We start from the raw sequence: 25612 nt of genomic DNA, 5'->3' as shown, positions 1-25612 counted from the left end.
GCTAGCCGGAGATCAGCTAGATAGCTTATCTAAAGATTGCAAACACCTGAAAATCCATCGGCAGATCAAAGAGAAGAAGAACAGCAATTCTGGAAACAGAAAAACAACCACTTTCTGAAAGGTAGGACCGGCGGAGAAGTGAATCCAAAGCGACGGGAAGCTAGACCCCGGGGGGAGGGGCCAGCTCCCGGCAAGCGGCGGAGCAACCGCGCACAAAATCAGGACTTTTAAAAGTCTGTTCCGCTGAGGGACATCGCTCCAGAGGCTACCCGGGGCGAAGCCCACACGGGGTCAGCGTGGCCTCAGGCCCCGCAGGGTCACAGAAGGATCGGGGGTGTCTGAGTGTCGCAGTTCTTGCGGGTATTGGAACGGGAAAGCCGGCTACAGAGACAGAGCCGCCAGTAAGCTCGCAGCTCGGGGTGACCTTGAACCAGTCGCAGGCTCAGTGAGCTCGGAGCGCGGCTGGAGGTCAGGCAGATGGGAGTAACTGGGCGCTGTTCTCTGAGGGCGCACTGAGGAGTGCGGCCCTGGGCTCTCGGCTCCTCTGGGCCGGAGACCAGGAGGCCGCCATTTGTATTCCTGTCCTCCAGAACTCTACAGAAAGCGCTCAGGGAACAAACAACAACTGAAAGAATTTGCAAACACCAAACCAGCTCTACAGGAAATATTGAAAGGGGTCCTCTAAGCAAAGAGAGAGCCTACAAGTGGTAGATCAGAAAGGAACAGAGACCATATACAGTAACAGTCCCCTTACAGGCAATACAATGGCACTAAATTCATATCTCTCAATTGTTACCCTGAATGTTAATGGGCTAAAGGCCCCAATCAAAAGACACAGGGTATCAGAATGGATAAAAAAACAAAACCCATCTATATGTTGCCTCCAAGAAACTCATTTTAAGCCCGAAGACACCTCCAGATTTAAAGTGAGGGGGTGGAAAAGAATTTACATTGCTAATGGACATCAGAAGAAAGCAGGAGTGGCAATTCTTATATCAGATCAATTAGATTTTAAGCCAAAGACTATAATAAGACATGAGGAAGGACACTATATCATACTCAAAGGGTCTGTCCAACAAGAAGATTTAACAATTTTAAATATCTATGCCCCCGACGTGGGAGCAGCCTACTATATAAACCAATTAATAACAAAATCAAAGAAAAACATCAACAATAATACAATAATAGTAGGGGACTTTAACACTCCCTTCACTGAAATGGACAGATCATCCAAGCAAAAGATCAGCAAGGAAATAAAGGTCTTAAACGACACACTGGACCAGATGGACATCACAGATATATTCAGAACATTTCATCCCAAAGCAACAGAATACACATTCTTCTCTAGTGCACATGGAACATTCTCCAGAATAGATCACATCCTCGGTCCTAAATCAGGTCTTAACCGGTATCAAAAGATTGGGATCATTCCCTGCCTATTTTCAGACCACAATGTTCTGAAGCTAGAACTCAATCACAAGAGGAAATTTGGAAAGAACCCAAATACATGGACACTAAACAGCATCCTTCTGAAGAATGAATGGGTCAACCAGGAAATTAAAGAAGAATTGAAAAATTCATGGAAACAAATGATAATGAAAACACATAGTCCAAAATCTGTGGGACACAGCAAAGGCAGTCCTGAGAGGAAAATATATAGCGGTACAAGCCTTTCTCAAGAAACAAGAAAAGGTCTCAGGTACACAACCTAACCCTACACCTAAAGGAGCTGGAGAAAGCACAAGAATGAAATCCTAAACGCAGCAGGAAAAGAGAAGTCATAAAGATCAGAACAGAAATCAATGAAATAGAAACAAACAAACAAAAAACAATAGAACAAATCAATGAAACTAGGAGCTGGTTCTGTGAAAGAATTAATAAGATTGATAAACCCCTGGCCAGACTTATCCAAAAGAAAAGAGAAAGGACCCAAATAAATAAAATCATGAATGAAAGAAGGGAGATCACAACTAACACCAAAGAAATACAAACAATTATAAGAACATACTATGAGCAAACCTACGCCAACAAATTTGACAATCTGGAAGAAATGGATGCATTCCTAGAAACATATAAACTACCACAACTGAACCAGGAAGAAATAGAAAGCCTGAACAGACCCATAACCAGTAAGGAGATTGAAACAGTCATTAAAAATCTCCAAACAAACAAAAGCCCAGGGCCAGACGGCTTCCCGGGGGAATTCTACAAACATTTAAAGAAGAACCAATTCCTATTCTCCTGAAACTGTTCCAAAAAATAGAAATGGAAGGAAAACTTCCAAACTCATTTTATGAGGCCAGCATCACCTTGATCCCAAAACCAGACAAGGATCCCACCAAAAAAGAGAGCTATAGACCAATATCCTTGATGAACACAGATGCGAAAATTCTCACCAAAATACTAGCCAATAGGATTCAACAGTACATTAAAAAGATTATTCACCACGACCAAGTGGGATTTATTCCACGGCTGCAAGGTTGGTTCAACATCCGCAAATCAATCAATGTGATACAACACATCAATAAAAGAAAGAATAAGAACCATATGATACTCTCAATAGATGCTGAAAAAGCATTTGACAAAGTACAGCATCCCTTCCTGATCAAAACTCTTCAAAGTGTAGGATTAGAGGGCACATACCTCAATATCATCAAAGCCATCTATGAAAAACCCACTGCAAATATCATTCTCAATGGAGAAAAACTGAAAGCTTTTCCGCTAAGGTCAGGAACACGGCAGGGATGCCCATTATCACCACTGCTATTCAACATAGTATTAGAGGTCCTAGCCTCAGCAATCAGACAACAAAAGGAAATTAAAGGCATCCAAATCGGCAAGAAGAAGTCAAACTATCACTCTTCGCAGATGATATGATACTATATGTGGAAAACCCAAAAGACTCCACTCCAAAACTGCTAGAACTTATACAGGAATTCAGTAAAGTGTCAGGATATAAAATCAATGCACAGAAATCAGTTGCATTTCTCTACACCAACAGCAAGACAGAAGAAAGGGAAATTAAGGAGTCAATCCCATTTACAATTGCACCCAAAACCATAAGATACCTAGGAATAAACCTAACCAAAGAGGCACAGAATCTATACTCAGAAAACTATAAAGTACTCATGAAAGAAATTGAGGAGGACACAAAGAAATGGAAAAATGTTCCATGCTCCTGGATTGGAAGAATAAATATTGTGAAAATGTCTATGCTACCTAAAGCAATCTACACATTTAATGCAATTCCTATCAAAGTACCATCCATCTTTTTCAAAGAAATGGAACAAATAATTCTAAAATTTATATGGAACCAGAAAAGACCTCGAATAGCCAAAGGGATATTGAAAAAGAAAGCCAACGTTGGTGGCATCACAATTCCGGACTTCAAGCTCTATTACAAAGCTGTCATCATCAAGACAGCATGGTACTGGCACAAAAACAGACACATAGATCAATGGAACAGAATAGAGAGCCCAGAAATAGACCCTCAACTCTATGGTCAACTAATCTTCGACAAAGCAGGAAAGAATGTCCAATGGAAAAAAGACAGCCTCTTCAATAAATGGTGCTGGGAAAATTGGACAGCCACATGCAGAAAAATGAAATTGGACCATTTCCTTACACCACACACAAAAATAGACTCAAAATGGATGAAGGACATCAATGTGCGAAAGGAATCCATCAAAATCCTTGAGGAGAACACAGGCAGCAACCTCTTCGACCTCAGCCGCAGCAACATCTTCCTAGGAACAATGCAAAAGGCAAGGGAAGCAAGGGCAAAAATGAACTATTGGGATCTCATCAAGATCAAAAGCTTTTGCACAGCAAAGGAAACAGTTAACAAAATCAAAAGACAACTGACAGAATGGGAGAAGATATTTGCAAACGACATATCAGATAAAGGACTAGTGTCCAGAATCTATAAAGAACTTAGCAAACTCAACACCCAAAGAACAAATAATCCAATCTAGAAATGGGCAGAGGACATGAACAGACATTTCTGCAAAGAAGACATCCAGATGGCCAACAGACACATGAAAAAGTGCTCCATATCACTCGGCATTAGGGAAATACAAATCAAAACCACAATGAGATATCACCTCACACCAGTCAGAATGGCTAAAATCAACAAGTCAGGAAATGACAGATGCTGGCGAGGATGCGGAGAAAGGGGAACCCTCCTACACTGTTGGTGGGAATGCAAGCTGGTGCAGCCACTCTGGAAAACAGCATGGAGGTTCCTCAAAATGTTGAAAATAGAACTGCCCTATGACCCAGCAATTGCACTATTGGGTATTTACCATAAAGATACAAACATAGTGATCCAAAGGGGCACAAGCACCCGAATGTTTATAGCAGCAATGTCTACAATAGCCAAACTATGGAAAGAACCTAGATGTCCATCAACAGATGAATGGATCAAGAAGATGTCGTATATATACACAATGGAATACTATGCAGCCATCAAAAGAAATGAAATCTTGCCATTTGCGACAACATGGATGGAACTAGAGCGTATCATGCTTAGCGAAATAAGTCAAGCAGAAAAAGACAACTATCATATGATCTCCCTGATATGAGGAAGTGGTGATGCAACATGGGGGCTTAAGTGGGTAGGAGAAGAATAAATGAAACAAGATGGGATTGGGAGGGAGACAAACCATAAGTGACTCTTAATCTCACAAAACAAACTGAGGGTTGCTGGGGGGAGGGGGTTTGGGAGAAGGGGGTGGAATTATGGACATTGGGGAGGGTATGCGCTTTGGTGAGTGCTGTGAAGTGTGTAAGCCTGGTGATTCACAGACCTGTACCCCTGGGGATAAAAATATATGTTTATAAAAAATAAAAAATTAAAAAAAAATACAAAAAAAAAGAACAAATAATATCAATTCCATATGCTCTTTTTCAGAAAAATGATAAGGAAAGAGCCTTTCCCATTAATTTTATAAGGTCAACATTAAAAATCAAACAAAGACATTTTAAGAAAAGAAATTAAAGATTACTATCGATATTGAAAATAGATCCAAAAATTCTAAATAAAACTTTAGGAAAGTGAATTCAACTATACAAAAAAAGGATGATGTATCATGACCAAATAAGACTTATCTCAGGAACACAAGAAAGTTTAAACATTAAAATATCAATTCAATATAATTTACCATACTAACAGGCACAAAAGAAAAAAATCGTAATAGTGTCTCAATCAAGGGGAGAAAACTATCTGACAAAATTTAACATCTATTACTGATTTTTTAAAATCTCAGCAAATTAGGATTGGGAGGAAATTTCCTTAATAGAATAAAAAAAAATCTACAAGAAAAAGTATAAAATTCACATGGAAATGCAAAAATTCCAGAATATTCAAAACAATTTTGAAAAAGAACACAGTTGGAGAATTAATGATATCCAATTTTAAGACTTATTATAAAGTGATATAATCAAGACACCATGGTATTGATGTAAAGATAACCAACAGAATGAGAGAAAACAGAAAGTCCAGAAATAAGCCCACATACATATGAACAGTTCATTTTTGACAAAAGTGCAATTCAGTGCAGAACAAATAAACAGTTTAATAAATGGTGCTGGAAAAAATGAACTCCTACTCATGTCTCATACCATCTCCCAAAATCATTCAAGATGGATCCCAGAAATAAATGTAAAGCCTAAAACTATAAAAGCAGGAGAAAATCTTTGTGACCTTGAATTAGACAACGATTTGTTAGCTAAGACACTAAAAGCATGACCCATAAAGGAACAAACTGTTAAATTAGACTTCATCAAAATTATAAATTTCTGTTCTTCAGAGACACTGTTGGAAGAATGAAAAACAGCCACAGATATTTGTAGATCATGTATCTGATAAGGGACTTATATCCAAAAGTTAACGAAGAAATGTCAAAACTCAATACAAAGAAACACAGTTATAAAAACAGGGCCAAATATTTAAACAGATATTTCACCAAAGTAAATAAGTGAATGGTGTGCAGAAAATAGTTACCATTAACAGGTCAGAGAATGCTATTCTTAGAAAGACCCACTTACAAGGTTGGCTCTTGGCTGGTCTAATGGACTTGGCTGGGTTTCAGTTCTTTGAACTAATATAAACTTTCCCTGTGTGACACACATGGGAAGCCTACACATGAGCTCCTCCAGGCTCTGCCTGTGTCTTTTTCCCTTATAATGTGGTTGTATATCCTTGCTACATTACTATAATACACCTTAGCCATGCATATAATCATGAATCCTTTCAGAGATCCGTTAAAAACCTATGGGTAGTCTTGGGAACCCCCAACACATGGCAAATAAGCACAGGAAAAGATGCTTGCTGTCATCAGTCATGGTATGGAAATGTAAATTAAAATCGCAATGAGATACACACCTACAAAATGGCTAAAATTAAAGAGACTAACCATGCCAAGTGTTGGTGACAATTGCTGGGAGGAATGTGACCATAGTTTAGTGGTTTTTTAAAAAGTAAAAATACACCTTACATTGACCTAGTCATTTTATTGCTCATAGTTATTGAAAGGAAATGAAACTGTATGTCCATACAAGAACATGTATACAGGGGGGGACAAGATGGCGGGGGAGTAGGAGGAGGTGCCTTTTCAGCCGGTACCCCAAAGTGAGCTGATTACCTACCAAAGAACTCCATTCACCCATGAAATCAGACTGAGATCAGAATTATACACGTCTGGATCTCTAGGGGCAGAAGACGCCAGTGGGCAGGTAAAGCCGAGTGGGAAGGTGGACTGATATCAGAAGATAAACAAAAGGGGGAGGGAGCCACCAGAGGTGACCGGTTGGAAAGTAATACCCCAATACGAGTGAAAGTGTCCTGCATCTGGGTACCAGCATTAACTTGGAGACTGGTTGAAAGCACTCCAAAAGAGCAAAGGATCTCGGGGGGAGGGGAATTGTGGGTATTGGGGCGGCTAGGGACAGGGGCTTAAGTCCTCGGTCCCAGGACAGCCTCCCCAGCTCTGAGGCAGAGAGTGTGCGGCGGAGAAACCAGGTCTTGGTCCCTAAGCCACCAGCGCGCCCGAGATTGCGTGGGTTCTAGCTCCTGTGAGGCAGAACGTGGGAGCCCAGCTACAAAGCCTGAGATACGCCCGCATGTCCCTCATGCTCCCCTGAGACAGTTACAAAGGCCCGGCTGGTGCTCTTTGACCCGCGCCATTGTTTCAAAGCCTAAGCTTTGATACCTGGGAATAAATCTAACAAAAGAGGTAAAGGATCTGTATTCAAGGAACTACAGAACACTCATGAAAGAAATTGAAGAAGACACAAAAAGATGGAAGACCATTCCATGCTCTTGGATTAGAAGAATAAACATTGTTAAAATGTCTATATTGCCTAGAGCAATATATAATTTTAATGCCATTCCAATCAAAATTCCACCGGTATTCTTCAAAGAGCTGGAGCAAATAATCCAAAAATTTGTATGGAATCAGAAGAGACCCTGAATCGCTAAGAAAATGTTGAAAAACAAAAATAAAGCTGGGGGCATCACGTTACCTGATTTCAAGCTTTACTACAAAGCTGTGATCACCAAGACAGCATGGTACTGACATAAAAACAGACACATAGACCAGTGGAACAGAGTAGAGAGCCCAGATATGGACCCTCAACTCTATGGTCGATTAATCTTCGACAAAACAGGAAAAAATATACAGTAGAAAAAAAGACAGTCTCTTCAATAAATGGTGCTGGGAAAACTGGACAGCTATAAGAAGAATGAAACTCGACCATTCTCTTACACCGTACACAAAGATAAACTCAAAATGGATAAAAGACCTCAATGTGAAACAGGAATCCATCAGAATCCTAGAGGAGAACATAGGCAGTAATCTCTTCGATATCAGCCACAGCAACTTCTTTCAAGATATGTCTCCAAAGGCAAAGGAAACAAAAGCGAAAATAAACTTTTGGGACTTCATCAAAATCAAAAGCTTCTGCACAGCAAAGGAAACAGTCAAGAAAACAAAGAGGCAACCCACGGAATGGGAGAAGGTATTTGCAAATGACAGTACAGACAAAAGGTTGATATCCAGGATCTATAAAGAACTCCTCAAACTCAACACACACAAAACAGATAATCATAAAAAAAAATGGGCAGAAGATACGAACAGACACTTCTCCAATGAAGACATACAAATGGCTATCAGACACATGAAAAAATGTTCATCATCACTAGCTCTCAGGAAGATTCAAATTAAAACCACATTGAGATATCACCTTACACCAGTTAGAATGGCCAAAATTAACAAAACAGGAAACAACATGTGTTGGAGGGGATGGGGAGAAAGGGGAACCCTCTTACACTGTTGGTGGAAATGCAAGTTGGTGCAGCCTCTCTGGAGAACAGTGTGGAGATTCCTCAAGAAATTAAAAATAGAACTTCCCTATGAACCTGCAATTGCACTCCTGGGTATTTACCCCAAAGATACAGATGTCGTGAAAAGAAGGGCCATCTGGACCCCAATGTTTATAGCAGCAATGACCACGGTCGCCCAACTATGGAAAGAACCAAGATGCCCTTCAATGGACGAATGGATAAGGAAGATGTGGTCCATATACACTATGGAGTATTATGCCTCCATCAGAAAGGATGAATACACAACTTTTGTAGCAACATGGATGGGACTGGAAGAGATTATGCTGAGTGAAATAAGTCAAGCAGAGAGAGTCAATTATCTTATGGTTTCTCTTATTTGTGGAGCATAACAAATAGTATGGAGGACATGGGGAGTTAGAGAGGAGAAGGGAGTTGGGGTAAATTGGAAGGGGAGGTGAATCATGAGAGACTATGGACTCTGAAAAACAATCTGAGGGGTTTGAAGTGGCGGGGTTTGAAGTGGTGGGAGGTTGGGGTACCAGGTGGTGGGTATTATAGAGGGCACGGATTGCATGGAGACTGGGTGTGGTGAAAAAATAATGAATACTGTTTTTCTGAAAATAAATAAATAAAAAAACAAAATATCAAAAAAAAGAAAAAAAAAAGAACATGTATACAAATGTTTATAGGAGCACTGTTTGTAGTAGATGAAACTGTAAACAAGATGTCCATAAGCACATATCAATGAGCAAATCGATACATCCTTTCAACACGGTATCACTCAACAAAATGAAGAAATGAACTATTAATGTGAGCTACAACATGAATGAATTTTAAAATAATTATGAGGAAAAGAAGCCAGACAAAAAACCATATATCCTACTGACTTTATATAAAATTTAGAAAATGCAAATGAGTCTATAGAGACAAAAAGCAGATTGGTATCAAAACTTACCAAAATGTACCTTTAAAATATGTGAAATTTATTTTATGTCGCTTTTACCCAAATAAAGCCATTTTTCTTTTAAGTGCCTATGGCTGTGAATAAATATGCAAGTGCTTAAGAAAAGCTTTTACAGAAGTAAAACAATTTCCCAAGATTCACCAAACCCAAGGACTTTGGTCTGGTACCTGGGACCAGAATTCCTGCTATGAACACTTGGCCTCAACAGTCTAATCATGAGTTCTCCATGGAATGACTGAGAGACAACAAATTTTTCACTGACATTAAAGTTTAATAAACACTCTGGTGTGAACCACCATAAGTTTCAATGGGCTTGACTGTTGGGGAAGCTTTGGAGTGACTCTGTTTAAGTCTTGGATAATTCTGTCAACCACCAGGGGCAAGAGCAGACACACAGTGACAACATTTTGAAATATTGTGAAGTTGCAAAAGGCTTCTACAAGTTGTTGAAACGGAGGGGAGGAGTTAATATGAGTAGTGAATCCCGGTACTTACAGCCCCTTTGCAGTAGAGACGGAGATTTCCTGTAGGAGTTCGGACAATGACAGACATCCTTTTTCTATTACTAAAACAGTATGAAGTGTATTATTAGCTTCTGTGTTTCTCAGTACATGGTGCCAACACACACACACAGAATCAAGTTACAAGAATTCTCAAAGTCCTCAGCTGACCATCAGTGAAAAGGCCAATGTGTTTCTGGTCAGTCTCCTTTTCCATTTTCTTTACTTACCTTCTAAAACTGAGATTCTTTTTAAAAAGAAGATTTTATTTATTTATTTTTTTGACAGAGAGAGAGAGAGTGAGCACAAGCAGGGAGAGTAGCAGGCTCCCCACAGAGCAGGGAGCCCAATGCAGGGCTCCATCCCAGGACCAAGATCTGAGCTGAAGGCAGACACTTAACCTCTTAACCAACTGAGCCACTCGGCACCCTTTTAACGGAGACTCTAATACAAGTGTTCCCCCTCTACTACTACTATTTCTCACTTTCCTTTTCTTCCATTGAAATTTATTGGCATAGATATATAATATACGTTACTTACATATTATATACAGTATATATTATATACTGGTATAATGTTTTAGATTAATATTTCTGTATTTATGTTACATAATACATATATATCATACATTTATCATGTATTACACACAGGAGACATAAATTATATATACATGTAGCACATATATAACGTAATCTCCTAAGAACTGATGAAGAAAGAGGAAAGCAGCCCTGGTCATATATTTTTCAGTCCTCACCACATCTCTGTGAATTAGACCTTCCTGTCCGCATTCTGCTGCACAGAGATGTTAAACTGCTGGTTTGTTATTTTTATGTATAGTTATTTTTATGCATAGTTCTTTCTCAACGTCCTCTAGATTTTTTGTTGTTGTTTTGCTCTTGTTTTTTATTATGGTAGACAGAACTTAAACTCATTGCTTTTATTCCTGAGTTAGCAACCCAAATAGCCTTCAAGATCTCCCCTCTCCACCTTATCCCACACATTGCCAAAGTAAACTGGCCAAAATAGGTTTTGGGTTTTTTTTCCTTTTTCCTCATCTTGCTCTTCCCCTATCATAACCCTTGGATGGCTCTCCATGGCCTATACCCACTCTTTAAGAGACCCAAACCAACTGTCACCTTCTCAGATAGTCATCATATCCCACAACCCTCTATTGTGTACAATCCAAAGAGGATCTCAGTGAGTAGTCCTGCACCTGAGCACTTGAGCTAGAAAGTACTTGTCAAAAGGGATGGATGGGGACTAGCAATTGCTTTAACTACTTCACTGTTAGAACACTACTAAGCCAACTGAGTCATTTAAGTGTCATGTAGCTGGAGCTCATATTCTAAGAACAGGAAATGAGTGTTCCAGTAGTGGGGAAAGCTAAAATGAACATGAAAAATACATTTTATCATTAAAAAAAAAATTTTTTTTTAACAAGATGGGATTGGGAGGGAGACAAACCATAAGACATTCTTAATCTCACAAAACAAACTGAGGGCAGCTGAGGGTTGGAGGCCAGGGATAGGGTGGCTGGGTGACGGACATTTGGGAAGGTGTGTGCTGTGGTGAGTGCTGTGAAGAGTGTAAGCCTGATGATTTACAGACCTGTACCCCTGGGGCAAATAATACAATGTTAATTAAAATAATTTAAAAAAATTTTTTTAGAAAAAGCTTTCCTAGAGAGAGGAGAAGTTGACAACAACTTTACTGAGGGCCAAAGCTTCTTTTATTTGTTTATTTTTTTAAGATGTCATTGGCCAACAAGGCTTTAAAAATATATGATTTAAAAAATCATCTGGCTTTGGGGCCCGTGGGTGGCTCAGTGGGTTAAGCCTCCGCCTTCGGCTCAGGTCATGATCTCAGGATCCTGGGATGGAGGCCCACATCAGGCTCTCTGCTCAGCAGGGAGCCTGCTTCCCCATCTCTCTCTGCCTGCCTCTCTCCCTACTTGTGATTTCTCTCTCTCTATTTCTGTCAAATAAATAAATAAATAAATAAATAAATAAATAAATCTTTAAAAAATCATCTGGCTTTGAAAAGAATGAATTATTCCTTTTCTAATTTTCTAGCATTTCCTTTTCTCATTTTTCAGATTCTACATTAGAAATGCTCAGGTGGTGTAAGAGATGAGACTTTGCAAGCCTTCAAAACAGGGCAATGAACATAAAATCATCAACAATATCCCCAAGCTAGGTTTTGAGGACCAGGCACAGAGGCTGGACCAGAAGGCCCTCTGAAGTCTACAGAGAGAGAAGGATTTGGACACACTGTTTCCTTTGCAGGGGAGGTGGGGGGGGGGGAATTAATTCACTATCTCTTTTTAAAGAAATAGTTTTGGGTTTATTTGGAAAAATAATGTCCAATATTCATCGATTCATCAAATATGTATTGAGCACTTACTTCCACAGAAGTTGACTCCTACCCTCCTGGAACTGAGAGTCCAGTTGGCAACACAGTCACTAAGTAGTAACCCAGACATAAACCTCAAGTCTGACTCTGACAAGGGCTGGGAAGGAGAGGTATAGGACCTCCTCTCAGCTACAAAAAGGGATTTGGCCTAATGATGGCCGAAGAAGTGAGCACCAGGCTCAGATTAAAGAGTGGATAGAAGTAACTAGAATTTTGTGATTCTATATTAAATTTTTGATTTGCATTACCAGATCTCAACTGAGGAGTCACAGAAGGAGCTCTGAGGGATACATGAACAGAATGAAAAGGTATCTTACCTAGAAAACTCCAGGATATTAAGAATTTCAAAGGTGAAGTTTTCTCCCATCTATAGGAAGATAAGACAACAACTTCTTACCCAAGGTGGGGAATAAATAGTACTCATCCTGCAAAAGAGCTCCTTCTTCCAATCAGAAACAAGTTTTACCTCCCCTAAAGCTAACATCTTTTTCAGAATACAAATTTCCTTGCAAACCTGATGAAATGATGGTGCCCTCTTCTGGCAAGAATATTGTTTGCAAACGGAGAACTCCGCAAAAATGCTTCTTACAGTGCAGATTTAAGACTAAAACATCCCTTCTCAATAAAAAGTCAGCACTACTAGAAACATCTTATGAAGACTCTCATGTTGCAAGGCTATATGGGGTAAGCAAGGCAATCAACAGAAATGGAAAAACAAGTCTTTTCATAAAATTGCACAGATCAAAAAAATCCTTAATCCTTAGATAATTTGAAGAGGTCAACAGGGAAAGAGAAGGCATGCTATAAAATTCTGTATCAATAAAACCTGCATTATTTTCCAAATTTTTCCAGTTACAGCCTTTTGACTTCCTGTAGCCATGATCAATTCACCAATAAAACAATTCAGAACTTCAAATAATTTGAGAGTTGTCCATGTGACACGTACTACAGATATAAAGATGAATCAGTCAGTCCATTCTGCTAGGACTGAATGTCCAGTAGACATCCCTAACCACTGCATTATCACTAGAAAAAAAAATTAGTGTGTTGGGCACCAAGTTCACATTGCTTCAATTCTTCCCCATCATATCAAAGGCTTGCGGTGAATGGTCACCAAGACAAAACAAGAAAAATACATGCGGAATATATATTACATGTAAGGAATAAATCAATATAACGAACTCACCAAAAAATAGTTTGAAAAATTCCAATTTTCCATTAAAGAATAGTATATTTCTTGAAGATCTGATGATGCTAAGTTCTTTAAATAGCTCACTTTTATTGAGTACCCTCTCTGCTCCAAGCACTAATTCCGAATACGTTACACATATTAATTCATTTAATCCTTGCAAAAAACCCTATGACATGCATGATGAGAAGACTGGGGCAAACACAGGAGTTGAGGAACATGCCTGAGAACCTGGCTGGGAAGGTGTGGGACCACATGGGAATCCCAGGCACTGTGATTCCAGAGCTCCTGCACTCAGCTACTCTACTTGTGTCTCTCTGGAAGGGGCGTGGAAGGCATGACCAAGTACATAAGACGCTACTCACGACTTCTATGGTGACAGAGGTTGGCGTTCTTGCAGTAAAAACAAAGCCAAGGTTCTTCATTCCTTTCACTAAAGCTGCTTCATCTGTCAATAAGAAGTCTGTATTAACGGAGATTGAGCAAATACATTAATACCAAATTTAATTTAAAAGATTTCTGTTCTCCAGCACTAAAATACCACTTTTTTTTTAACTTGGCTTTTTTTAATCCAAATGGTACCAGAAAGCATTCATAAAAGAGGAAATTTGGTTAAACAGGCCTCTTTCAGTGTGGCTAAGATACATTTCTTTCTTAGTACTCATTTGGTTTTTCTTCTACAAGCCATTCATGGAATCTCCACGACATGTTGCAGCATCTTAATCTGCCCCCTTCCACATTCCTGGGTATAAGTAAATGTTCTATTGAACCCCAGCTCAGAGAGCCCTCCCCACCAGCCTCCTTATGGCAGTCTTCAACAGGAAGGAGCAACACAGGAGCCACCTGGGAATCAGCGGCAGCATGGCAGCAGCATGGCATCTTCTCAAGGCTCATCCCCTGCACGGAGCTCTCGGAGGGCACGCACCTACCTGGGGAGGAAGCCTGGTAGATTATGTTATTCCCGTCTCTCTCAGGAACAACAGTGTGGCACACACACAACAGGGTAAGAAATTCCTTTATATAATCTTTCGTGGGCTATAAAAAAAAAAAAGGCACAGAGCTAGTGAGTCTCTTCCAGCACCAGTGACATAAGAGTTACATACAGTCTGTGACTCCTATCAACTGTGGTTTCACCTTAGATACACAGAGTCAGACACTGACTACAAACCAGATCACGCACTCAAACGTCTTTGGAGTGCAGATCCCAAAGCAGAGAGAGACCTCGGTGAAGAAGAGGACCTGGCTCTCTCGGAGCTTCTATTCTCTCTGGGGAAATGGGTTTTCTCAAAGCTGGAGGAAACAAATGGGGGTTATCACAGAGAGAAGAGGGGCCTATTTTACGGAGGTGATCAAGAGGAAAGAGAATACATCAAGGAGATAATATCTAATTTAAGACCTGAATGGAAGTGTTAGTTAGCTGTGGTCACCGACATGTGACTGTGGTACATACTAGGCAAAAGGAAGAGCACTTTCAAAGGCCCTCAAGTCAGAAACCATCGTTTGTGAACTTCAAGACAAGTGTCACTCCAGCATCTTGAGCAAGGTGAACAAGGACACAGAATGAGGTTGGAAAGAAAGTCACAGTAATGAATTAGGATTTTATCTTGGGGGAGGAGGGGTGCCAGTCCCCTGAAGGTTTTTAAGCAAAGGAAGGGCATGTACAGCTTTATGTTTTAAAAGATTGCTTTTTGTTTTGAGAAGACCAAGATTTCAGATCAAGTAGATCAGTATCTTATAACTGGTAAGTGAAGGTATTGGTAACATACAATAGACTCAAATAGCTTAGAAACACTTAGAGATTTTCTTACACAGATTGCCACACAATAAAATGTTCTTTTTTAATGTTTGGATTCATTCACACTAACAAGTTTAGCACACCCCTCCTCACATCAGTATGAAATCTGCTATTAACATTAAAAAAAAAAAAATTCAAGACTCTTCCCTACCCCAGAAAATTATACCTTTTAATAAACCATGTATATTTGAAAGTTATTGTTGACTTTGAGTGAAATAGCAGACTTACGTGGCCATTTTCAAAGTTGTACAATAATCTTGGGTCATTAAATTCACAGGACTCTGTGATGACAGAGGGTGACAGACTGAGGAAGAACAGAGAAAATTCACTGTAACAAAAATTCCTGATGGGGGCCAGTGAGCAATCAAAGGGACTCACAGCCCCTTGTTCTGTGTTCAGTAAGTTACACTATAAAGTCTACAGAGCAACCACTGACCCTTAAACAACATGGATATCAACTGTGCACATCCACTTACAGATAGATTTTTCTCATACAATGTATTTTGTCTTCCTTGTAATTTTCTTAAGACCATTTTCTTTTCTCTAGCTTTATTGTAAGAGCACAGTATATAACACATATACAAAATGTGTGTTAATCAACTGTTTCTATTATCGGTAAGGCTTCTGGTCCGACAGTAGTAGGCTTTTAGTAGTTAATTAGGAGGTAAAAACTATACATGGATTGTAAGCCACAAGGAGAGTGTCAGCACCCCTAGTTCCCTGTTTTTCAAGGGTAAAAACTGTATAGTAAATATTTAAAGTTCTGTCAAATTATAATTCTCTCAGGGCTCAACTTGCAAAATGGCACTAGAAAATGCCTAAATTTGTGTTGAATCCCATATAGTTATACAGAATTTAAGACAGTAACTATAAAAGAAACAAATCAAAGCCTGGATTCTGGGTTCTTTGAGTATCACGTGGGAAAGGTCTACCCAGGAGAGATCTCTGGGAACTGCCTTTGGAGGTCTGGACAAGGGACAGCTGTGTTGTATATCAGAACTCCGGTACTGAGAAAAGTTCCACTGCAGGGAGAAAGGAACATGGGCAGAATAGAAGAGAATGTTGTCTACTTACCTTAATTTTCGGATATCGGTATCACTTTTCTCTGACTGATTTCTGATGGAAAATGAGGGAGGAAAATATACTGGTTTAAGATTATAGATATAAAATGCTTTAGGAATTCCAACCATGCATAAAAGCAGATATAAACCATATTTGTTTAAGAACTGCAAATTTTCATTTAGGTCATATTAACTTTTATTCTCATTTAGATACAGCTACGTTATTAGACATGCGTATAAGTTTTGAAGTAAATAAATGCTTACTAGTTAAGACAGAAATGAGAATTTTCAACAGAGCATGGCAATAAGAACACTTACCCATAAATTATACCTGCAATGGTACACTTCTTAAATGTCATAATATTGCAAGTGAGGGTTCCTGTTTTATCAGAAAATAAGTATTTTACCTAAACAAAGAAAAAAACAACATGATAAACAACATAAATATAAAATATATTTAGAGAGCAAAGACAAAGTCAAGTTCTTTCTCTTCAAATCCTCAAAATCTTTGAACTTTTAGAAAACCAGAAGTTCACTTTATAAGAATTCTACCTTTAATATTTATACTTCTTTCAGAGATTCTCTTTTGTTTTATGTTACAGATAAAATTCTGTTAATATGCAAAATAAATTTCAAGCCATCAAACCTAAGAAAATCAGAAGTCCAATTCATTTTTTTTTGGCCACAAGAAATCTCATCAAAAATCTCTAGAAAACATTAAGTTTCCATATAGATGGATATCCATATAGATGGATACATAGACACACACATACCCCCAAAACCAAACAAAGATACCACAAGGGAAAAAAACAAAACACAGGCCAATATCCCTGACAAACACAGATGCAAAAATACTCAACAATACTCAACATATATTAGCAAATTGGGGGGGGGGCCTGTGTGGCTCAGTCAGTTAAGCAGCTACCTTCAGTACAGATCATGATCCCCAGGTCCTGGGTTCGAGTCCCGCATCGGGTACTCTGCTCAGCAGAAAGCCTGCTTCTCCCTCTACCTGCCTCTCCCTTTGCTTGTTCTCGCTCTCTCTCTCTGTCAAATAAATAAAATCTCTAAAACAATCAAACAAACAAAATACTAGCAGATCAAATTCAACAGTACATTGAAAGGATCACACAACATAATCAAGTGGAATTTATTCCAGGGATATAAAAATAATCAATGTGATTTACCACGTTAACAAAATAAAGGATAAGTATCATAAGACCGTTTCAATAGAAGCAGAAAAAGCATTTCATAAGATTCAATATCCATTTATGATTAAGAAAAAACCTCAAGTAAGTGGGATTAAAGGAACAAATTTCAACATAAAGGCCAATATGACAAGCCTGCAGCTAACACCAAGGTCAATGGGGAAAAGCTGAAAGCTTTTCCTCTAAGATCAGAAGCAAGAAAGGGTGCCTCCTCTCACCACTTTATTCAACATAGCATTGGAAATCCTCGCCAGAACAATTAGGCAAGAAAAATAAAAAGCATTCAAATTAAAAGGGAAGAAGTAAAACTGTCACTATTTTCAGATGACATTTTACATATCAAAAAATTTTTTTAAGATTATTTATTTATTTACTTGACAGAGAGAGATCACAAGTAGGCAGAGAGGCAGGCAGAGAGAGAGAGAGATGAGGAAGCAGGCTCCCCGCTGAGCAGAGAGCCCAATGCGGGACTCAATCCCAGGACCCTGAGATCATGACCTGAGCCAAAGGCAGCGGCTTAACCCACTGAGCCACCCAGGTGCCCTTACATATCAAAAATTTTAAAGACTGCACCAACAACCTGTTAGAATTAAGGATTCAGTAAAGTTGAAGAATATAAAGTCAACATACAGAAATCGATTGATTTTGTTTCTCTTTATTTTATTTTTTAATTTTTGAACTTTTTAAAAATAAACTTTATTTTTTAGAGCAGTTTTAGATTCACAGCAAAACTGAGTGGAAAGGAGAGCGTTTTCATCTATCTTCTGCTCCAACACATGCATAGCCTCCCCCACTAAGTGACATCCTGCCCTAGACTGGTACATCTGTTACAGTCAATAAAACAACACCACCTTACCACTCTTACCAAAGTCCACAGTTTACATTACAGTTCACTCTTTTTATTTTAATTTTTTTTTCAAATTTTTATCTAAATCCTAGCCAGTTAACGTATAGTATAATATTGCCTATCTATACATTAATAATGAACTATCAGAAAAAGAGAAATTAACAATTCCATTTACAACTGTATCAAAAATAACAAAATACCTAGGAATAAATTTAATCAAGGGAAAGACCAATATACTCATGAAAGAAAGTGAAAAATACACAAATACATGAAAAGATATTCCACTTTCATGCATGTACATTCCACATGAAGCAAACTACAGATTCAGTGTAACCTCTATCAAGATTCCAGTGGCATTTTTCACAGATTTAGAACAAACAATCCTAAAATGTGTATGGAACCACAAAAGACCCCAAATAACCAAAGCAATCTTGAGAAAGAACAAAGCTGGAGGCATCATGCTTCCTGATTTCAAACTACATTACAAAGCTATAGGCAATCCAAATGTATGGTATTGGCATAAGAACAGAAACATAGATGAGTGGAACAGAATAGATAGCTCATAAATAACCAATGAATCTCTGGTCAATTAATTTACAACAAAGGAGGCAAAAATATACATTAGGGAAAGGACAGTCTCTTTAAAAAATGGTGTTCAATAAATAAATGACAGTCTCTTCAATAAACTGGACAACCACATGCAAAAAAATGAAACTGGGCCATTTTCTTACACCATATACAAAATTATCCCAAAATGGACTAGACTTGAACAGAAAAACCTGAAACTGTAACACTTCTAGAAGAAAACATAGGTAGTAAGATCTTTGACATCAGTCTCAGTGATGACTTTTTTGATTCGACACTAAAAACTAAGACAACAAAAGCAAAAATAAACAAGTGGGACTACATCAAATTAAAAAGCTTCTGCAAAGCAAAGCAAACCACCAACAAAATAAAAAGATAGCACAATGAATGGGAAAAATATTTGCAATTCATATATTTGGGGAGGGGGGTTGATATCCAAAATATATAAAGAACTCATACAACAGCAAAATAATCCAATTTAAAAAATGAGGAGAGCATCTCAATAGACATTTTTCCAAAGAAGACAAATGGCCAACAGACACATGAAAAGATGCTCAGCATCACTAAACCCCAGAGAAATGCAAAATAAAACCATAATGAGATATCACTTTCACACCTGTTAGAATGGTGATTACCAAAAGACAAAAAATAACGAGTGTTGGTGAGATGTGGGGAAAAGCAACCCTTGATGCACTGCTGGTAGGAATATAAATTGAGACAACCACTACAGAAAATAACATGGAATCTCCTCAAAAAATTAAAAATAGAACTACCAGCAATTCCACTTCTGGTTATTTATCTGAAGAAAATGAAAAAACTAATTTGAAAAAATATAAGCATCCCCATGTTCATGGCAGCATTATCTACAAAAGCCAAGATGAAACAACCTAAGTGTCTGTCACCAGATGACTAAAGAAAATGTGGTGTATATGTAATATAATGATACATAATAATACACACACACACACACACACACACACACAAAATTCAGGCACAAGAAAGAAGGAAATCTTGCTGTTTGTATAACATGAAAAGACTTTGAGAGCATTATGTTCTCTGAAATAAGTCAGACAAAGAAAGACAAATACCACATGATCTCACATGTGCCATCTGAAAAAGAAAAATAACTCATAGCTACAGAGAACAGATCAGTGGTTGCCAGAGACAGAAGTGCTGGGTGAGCAAAATGGGTGAAGGGGGCTGAAAGGTACAAACTTCCAGTTATAAACTAAATCCTGAGGATATAATGGATAGCATGGGGGGGGATTGGTAATTAGAGCATGTTCCAAAAAAATGCTATATTGCAAATTCAAGTTCTCATCACCAGAACTCTGTAAACAGCTATGGTGACGATGTTAACTAGATGTATCGTGGTCATTTTGCAATATTTACAAACATCAAACCACTATGTTGTATACACCTGAAGCTAATATAATCACATGTGTCAATTATACCTCAATAAAAAAGGAAAAGAAGCAGTGTTAAAGCATTTATTATTGTGATAAAATGTACATAGATAAAATTTACCATTTTAGCCATTTTTAATTGTTATTCAAAAATTCACATAATTGTGCAACCATCACCACCATCCATCTCCAGAACTTTTTTATCATCCCAAACTGAAATTCCTACCAGCTCAACAATACAGTACCTCTTCATTCTCTCCTATCCCACAGCCCCAGGTAACCACTATGCTGCTTTCTGTCTCTATGAGTCTGACTATTCCAGGTACCTCAGATAAGTGGAATCTACTATTTGTCCTTTTCTGTCTGGCATGTTCCATTTAATGGCATGTTGTAGCATGTTTCTGAATTTCAGTCATTTTCAGGGCTGAATAATACTCCATTTTATGTATCTACCGCATTTTGTTTAACCACGTAGCTATTGATGGACATCTCCTCTGTTTCCACCATTTGGCTATTGTGAATAATTCTGCTAAGAACATCTGTGTACAATAACTTGTTGAGTTCCTTCTTTCAATTCTTTCATGAAAATATCCAAAAGTGAAATTGCTGGAACATATGGTGATCCTTGGTCTAATTTTTTGAATTTTCACCATACTGTTTTCCACAGTGACTGTATCACTTGATTTTCACCAGTAGTGCACCAGGGTTCCATTTCTCCATGACCTCAAGAACACTTGTTGTTCTATGTTGTTATTATTGTTTTATAGTAGCTGTCCTAGTGGGCGTGAAGTGGTGTCTCAATGTGGCTTTGATTTGCATTTCCCTAAAGATTAGTCATGTTGACCACCTTTTCATCTGCTTATTGTCCATTTATACATATATATCCTTTGGAGAAATGCCTATTAAAATCCCTTGCCAATTCTGGAATTAGGTTATTTGTGGTTTTGCTGTCAAATTTTAGTTTTTTAACATATTCTGAATAGTAAACCCTCTGTGGTCTTCTCTTTTCAATTTCATTGATTTCTGCCCTTATCTTTATGTCTTACCTACATAAACAATATAATTAATTTTTAAAGTTTGAGTTCCACACCCACTTTTATTATATTTAATTACTACCCTAAAGAGGCTAGAGTCAATGGACTACATGAGGTAGATAAAGTGCTCTTTTCCCAACTGTCAACAGAAAACATATGTTTAAAGGATTAGCAAGTAATCAGATATTCATGAGCAGAATCTAGAATGCTAATGATTCCATCCTCCTTCACCTTTAGTTGTCCAAAGTAAAAATATGTTCATGTTGTCAGATCATACATTTCCAGGCACCAAAAATCTCCTAAAATAAATATTTACTGAGAAGTCACTATTCAAATGATACCATACAATGTGACCCTAAATTAGAAAGCATACATGCAAATTACTGGTTAGAATTATTAGCATTAGTCAAATCCCTTCTTCATACTAGGCACTGTGCTGAGTATATCACAAATACATTATATTATTCAATCCTCATAATAGCTTTCTGAAGTAGATGTGATGATCACACCTGACTTACAGATCATGGTAACATTGCTTGTCAGGGTTTACTCTCCAGAAGCTTAACTCCAAAATTCTGCTTCTACCATAATTTACATATTGCCTCTAATTAATTGAGCAAAGGGAAATTATAATTATAATATATATACTATGTATATTATAAATTATAATCTTGTAAAAAAATATTAAGAGCAAAAAATAATTACAAAATTTAACAATCATTAGTCTTCCTCCTTTCAGGTCCCACCCAACTGTGGGAGTTAGTTGGGTTTTTCCAGCTATTCTCTGGTATAATTGACAAATAACCAGGAGCTTTTAAAAACAGTTTATACTTGTAACAGTGCCACTGCCATTTAGAAGGTAACCAACTTTCTGTTGGTTACATGGCATCATTTCTGCCCTTTTCTAGTGTACTATAGGGACTAAAGGCCTGAGGGTACACCTGAGGGTGAGGCAGGTGTGAAATTTTGCAGCAGGTTTCAAATGCTTTCTTATAGGTCATCTGCCATAGAGAAGCAGAAGCATAGCCCCCATTGACAGGTCCCCACGCTCCTGTGACTCCCTGAAAGTTAACTGAAAACTTGAGAGCTAACTGAAGATTTCCCTACCTGCTTCTCCAGCTCTTCTCTCTCATAAGCACATTAATAACCTGTATCAGGCCCATTCTACTTGCAACCCATGATGGGTTATCAATATTTTTAACAAATCCTACTTTTGAAGCTCCATATGGGTATCACATTCACTACTGCCTATGGCTGAATTCAGCACTTCGACTTTGCTCACACTCTCCCTAGATCCACCTTCTTCAAAGTTCCTGTCACATACCCAGTCCCTGAAATATTCCTCACCTGCCCAAGCTCTTCGTTAAGATTGGATGTTCTGGCCATGGCATAGACATCATTTCGTCTGTAATGCATATCTTCATCCTGCAAGAAGTGAACAAAATAGCCAACCCACACAATCAGAACAAGGCTCAAAATTTCTTCAGATCAACTCTACTGCCACTGGTCTTCTGACATGGCTGACATGAGAAAGAATTCAAAATGGCAAGTCTAGAATACTTAGAGAGTCTTGGTTCTAGTTTTACATGTACATTGCCAGAGCTGATTCAGGAGAGGCAATGCTACACAAAAATAAATGTCAGTATATCGTTGGTTTGGGTGTCAGAAGACTTGGTTTCCAAATCCTGGCTCTGCCTCAGACACTCTGTGGAATCCTAAGGGTGTTTTGCAGCTACTCCATCCATAATGTGGGGGCAATAACATAGATCTCACAGTGCTACTGTGAAAAGTAAATAAGAATACATTTAAAAGCACTCTATCTCATTTTGTGGTTGTAAAAGATAACAATACACTTCAGTGATGGTAATTCCTTGACACATTTTAATGAGATACCTAGCAAAAATTTTATTTCCAGGAAATATCTTTTTAAATAGAACTGAAGGGACACTTGGGTGGCTCAGTTGGTTAGGCGGCTGCCTTCAGCTTGGGTCATGATCCCAGCATCTTGGGATTGAGTCCAACATCAGGCTCATCAGGGAGCTTGCTTCTCCCTCTGCCTCCCACTCTGTCTGCCTGTGCTTGCGCTCTCTGACAAATAAATAAATAGAATCTTTAAAAAAAAGTTTAAATAGAACTGAAAATTGCAAACATACATTCAAATTGGTAAATTCATTCAGTCACATGTCATTAAGTATTGGCTTAAATGAATGCATGGTTTTCAGCTAAGAAATCTTTTCCTTATTTTGAGGGCATTCTGGAATAGCTGTTTCACTCTTGCCAAGATATGTAAATCTATTATAAGTCTACTGGACTCCCCTTCTCTAGAGTATCTTCAATTTTAATGGGCTATCTCTTTACAGTTGCTGCTAAGCCACTAGCTCTTAAATCTTTCCTTTCAGTTAGGAAAAATATCTACAACAATGGTGCCCTCAAGAGTGACTCAGAGATACCCAGGCACAGCTAGGTCAGGTTGACAGTGTTTGGCTTTACTGTCAAAAGCACAACTGGCCCATGTGCTAGCCCCACGGTGATAAACTAGTTATGCTGATTTTCAAATCCAAAGCCACAGATCAAGAGAGAACTATTTTTGCTTTTTTTTAAATTATCTGATTTTAATACTCACCCAGTTTATAAACATGGCCTGAATGTATTTCACAATTTCCAGAGTGACAAGCAGGCTAATGGGGATGAGATTGTGGTACAAGATGATGAACACCAGTAAGTCAAACCCTAAGCTGTAGGAGATGTATTCTGTGGAAGAAGATCAGAAGAACTATGTCACAGCTTTAGGCAGTATCTTTCTTCACGTTTGTTTGTGTTATTACTTGTTATAACTGTGAATATTTCTGCATGAAAATTCCTTAAAGTATAATTAAATGGACACATCAAAATGGCTTTTAAGGAATCCCTGAAGCAACAACCATATAATAGGGTAGATGGCAAGTAGCAAGGTACAAGATCTAGCAAGAGATAGACCCTGTCATCAGGGAGCTTTGGATGCAGTTTGAGAAAGTAAGATGAGTCAGGAATTATGGCATGATGAATTCTGTGATAGCTCTGAACACGGAGACTAGCAACAAAAGCACAAAGTGGAAGGCCCAGAATAAAGGCACAGCAAAGTTTTGGAGAAGGGGGTTTGTTAAATGGCGAAGATGAGGGGAGGAGAATGAGAATGACATCTTATTTACCTGGAACTACATGGCTTGAAGACAAAGAAATAGTGATTTTTAAAACTCAGGGAAAGAAGAAAAGTGAAGCCAAAAGGAAAAGGGGAAAAAAATTGAAACATGTCATGATATACTCATTTTTAAAGAGGCAGACACATTTGAGAGAATAATTTTCCAATAAAAATTCAATCTAACAGAGAAAGAGTAAAGATGGTGGAGGAGTAGCAGGCTGAGATGACATCAGGTAGCAAGGGATCAGCTAGATAGCTTGTCAAATCATTCCAAACACCTACAAATCCAACAGGAGATCAAAGAGAAGAGCAGCAATTCTAGAAACAGAAAATTGACCACTTTCTGAAAGGTAGGACCTACGGAGAAGTGAATCCAAAACGAAAAGATAGACTGTGGTGGGAGGGGCCGGCTTCCAGCAAGTGGCAGAGCAATGTAGCACAAAATCGGGACTTTTGAAAGTCTACTCCATTGAGGGACATCGCTCCAGAATCTAAGCGGGGGTGGAGCCCTTGCGGGGACAGCATGGTCTCAGGTCCCGCAAGGTCACAGAAGGATTGGGGGTGTCGGAGTGGCACAGATCTCACAGGTATTAGAGCAGGGAAGCTGGAGACAGAGATGGAGCTAAGGAATGAGCTCTCAACTCAGGGTTACCTTACACTGTGATCTGTGGTGCAGTTGGGCCACTGTCCTTTGAGCAGGCACCCCACAAGTGGCAGATCCGAGGAGACCTCCATGGAGGAGCAGCAGGTATCTGCTGGGTATAGAGACTCCAGGCAGGGCTGTGTGCCAGAGACAGAGATGCTCGGCCACAGGCTGGATGAGCTCAGCACACGGCCAGAGGCCAGGGAGACAGGAGTGATTGAGTCCTTTTCTCCTATGGCACACTGAGGAGCAAGGCCCCGAGCTCTCAGCTCTCCTGGCCAGATTGGGAGGCCGCCATTTTCATTCCTGTCCTCCAGAACTCTATGGAAAGCATTCAGGGAACAAAATCTCCCAAAATGAACCCCAGAAGATTACCTAGCCCAGCCCCTGGTAAGGGCAGTGCAATTCCACCTCGGGCAAAGACATTTGAGAATCACTACAACAGG

General features: G+C 38.8%; 1 protein-coding gene across 5 annotated transcripts in view; it reads right to left on the bottom strand.

The window, feature by feature from the left end:
- LOC101678481 (phospholipid-transporting ATPase IB-like) overlaps positions 1–25612 on the bottom strand; it is a 231800-nt gene that overhangs the window by 123100 nt on the left and 83088 nt on the right. For 3 of the 5 annotated variants that reach the window (XM_045069635.1, XM_045069633.1, XM_045069636.1), the window contains 9 exons: positions 23969–24096; positions 22693–22770; positions 16584–16672; positions 16279–16320; positions 15433–15508; positions 14339–14444; positions 13775–13872; positions 12538–12587; positions 9804–9873 (listed from right to left, as the gene is read on the bottom strand). In XM_045069635.1, coding sequence (XP_044925570.1) covers positions 9804–9873; positions 12538–12587; positions 13775–13872; positions 14339–14444; positions 15433–15508; positions 16279–16320; positions 16584–16672; positions 22693–22770; positions 23969–24096 — 737 coding nt within the window. The remainder of the gene's footprint in view (positions 1–9803; positions 9874–12537; positions 12588–13774; positions 13873–14338; positions 14445–15432; positions 15509–16278; positions 16321–16583; positions 16673–22692; positions 22771–23968; positions 24097–25612) is intronic. The other 2 variants (XM_045069634.1, XM_045069637.1) reach the window with 2 other exon arrangements.

The sequence above is a fragment of the Mustela putorius genome, unplaced genomic scaffold (assembly GCF_011764305.1).
Source record: "Mustela putorius furo isolate JIRA1106 unplaced genomic scaffold, ASM1176430v1.1 tig00003942_pilon_pilon_pilon, whole genome shotgun sequence".
Taxonomy (NCBI): domain Eukaryota; kingdom Metazoa; phylum Chordata; class Mammalia; order Carnivora; family Mustelidae; genus Mustela; species Mustela putorius.
This window is presented reverse-complemented; position numbering and strand designations above follow the sequence as displayed.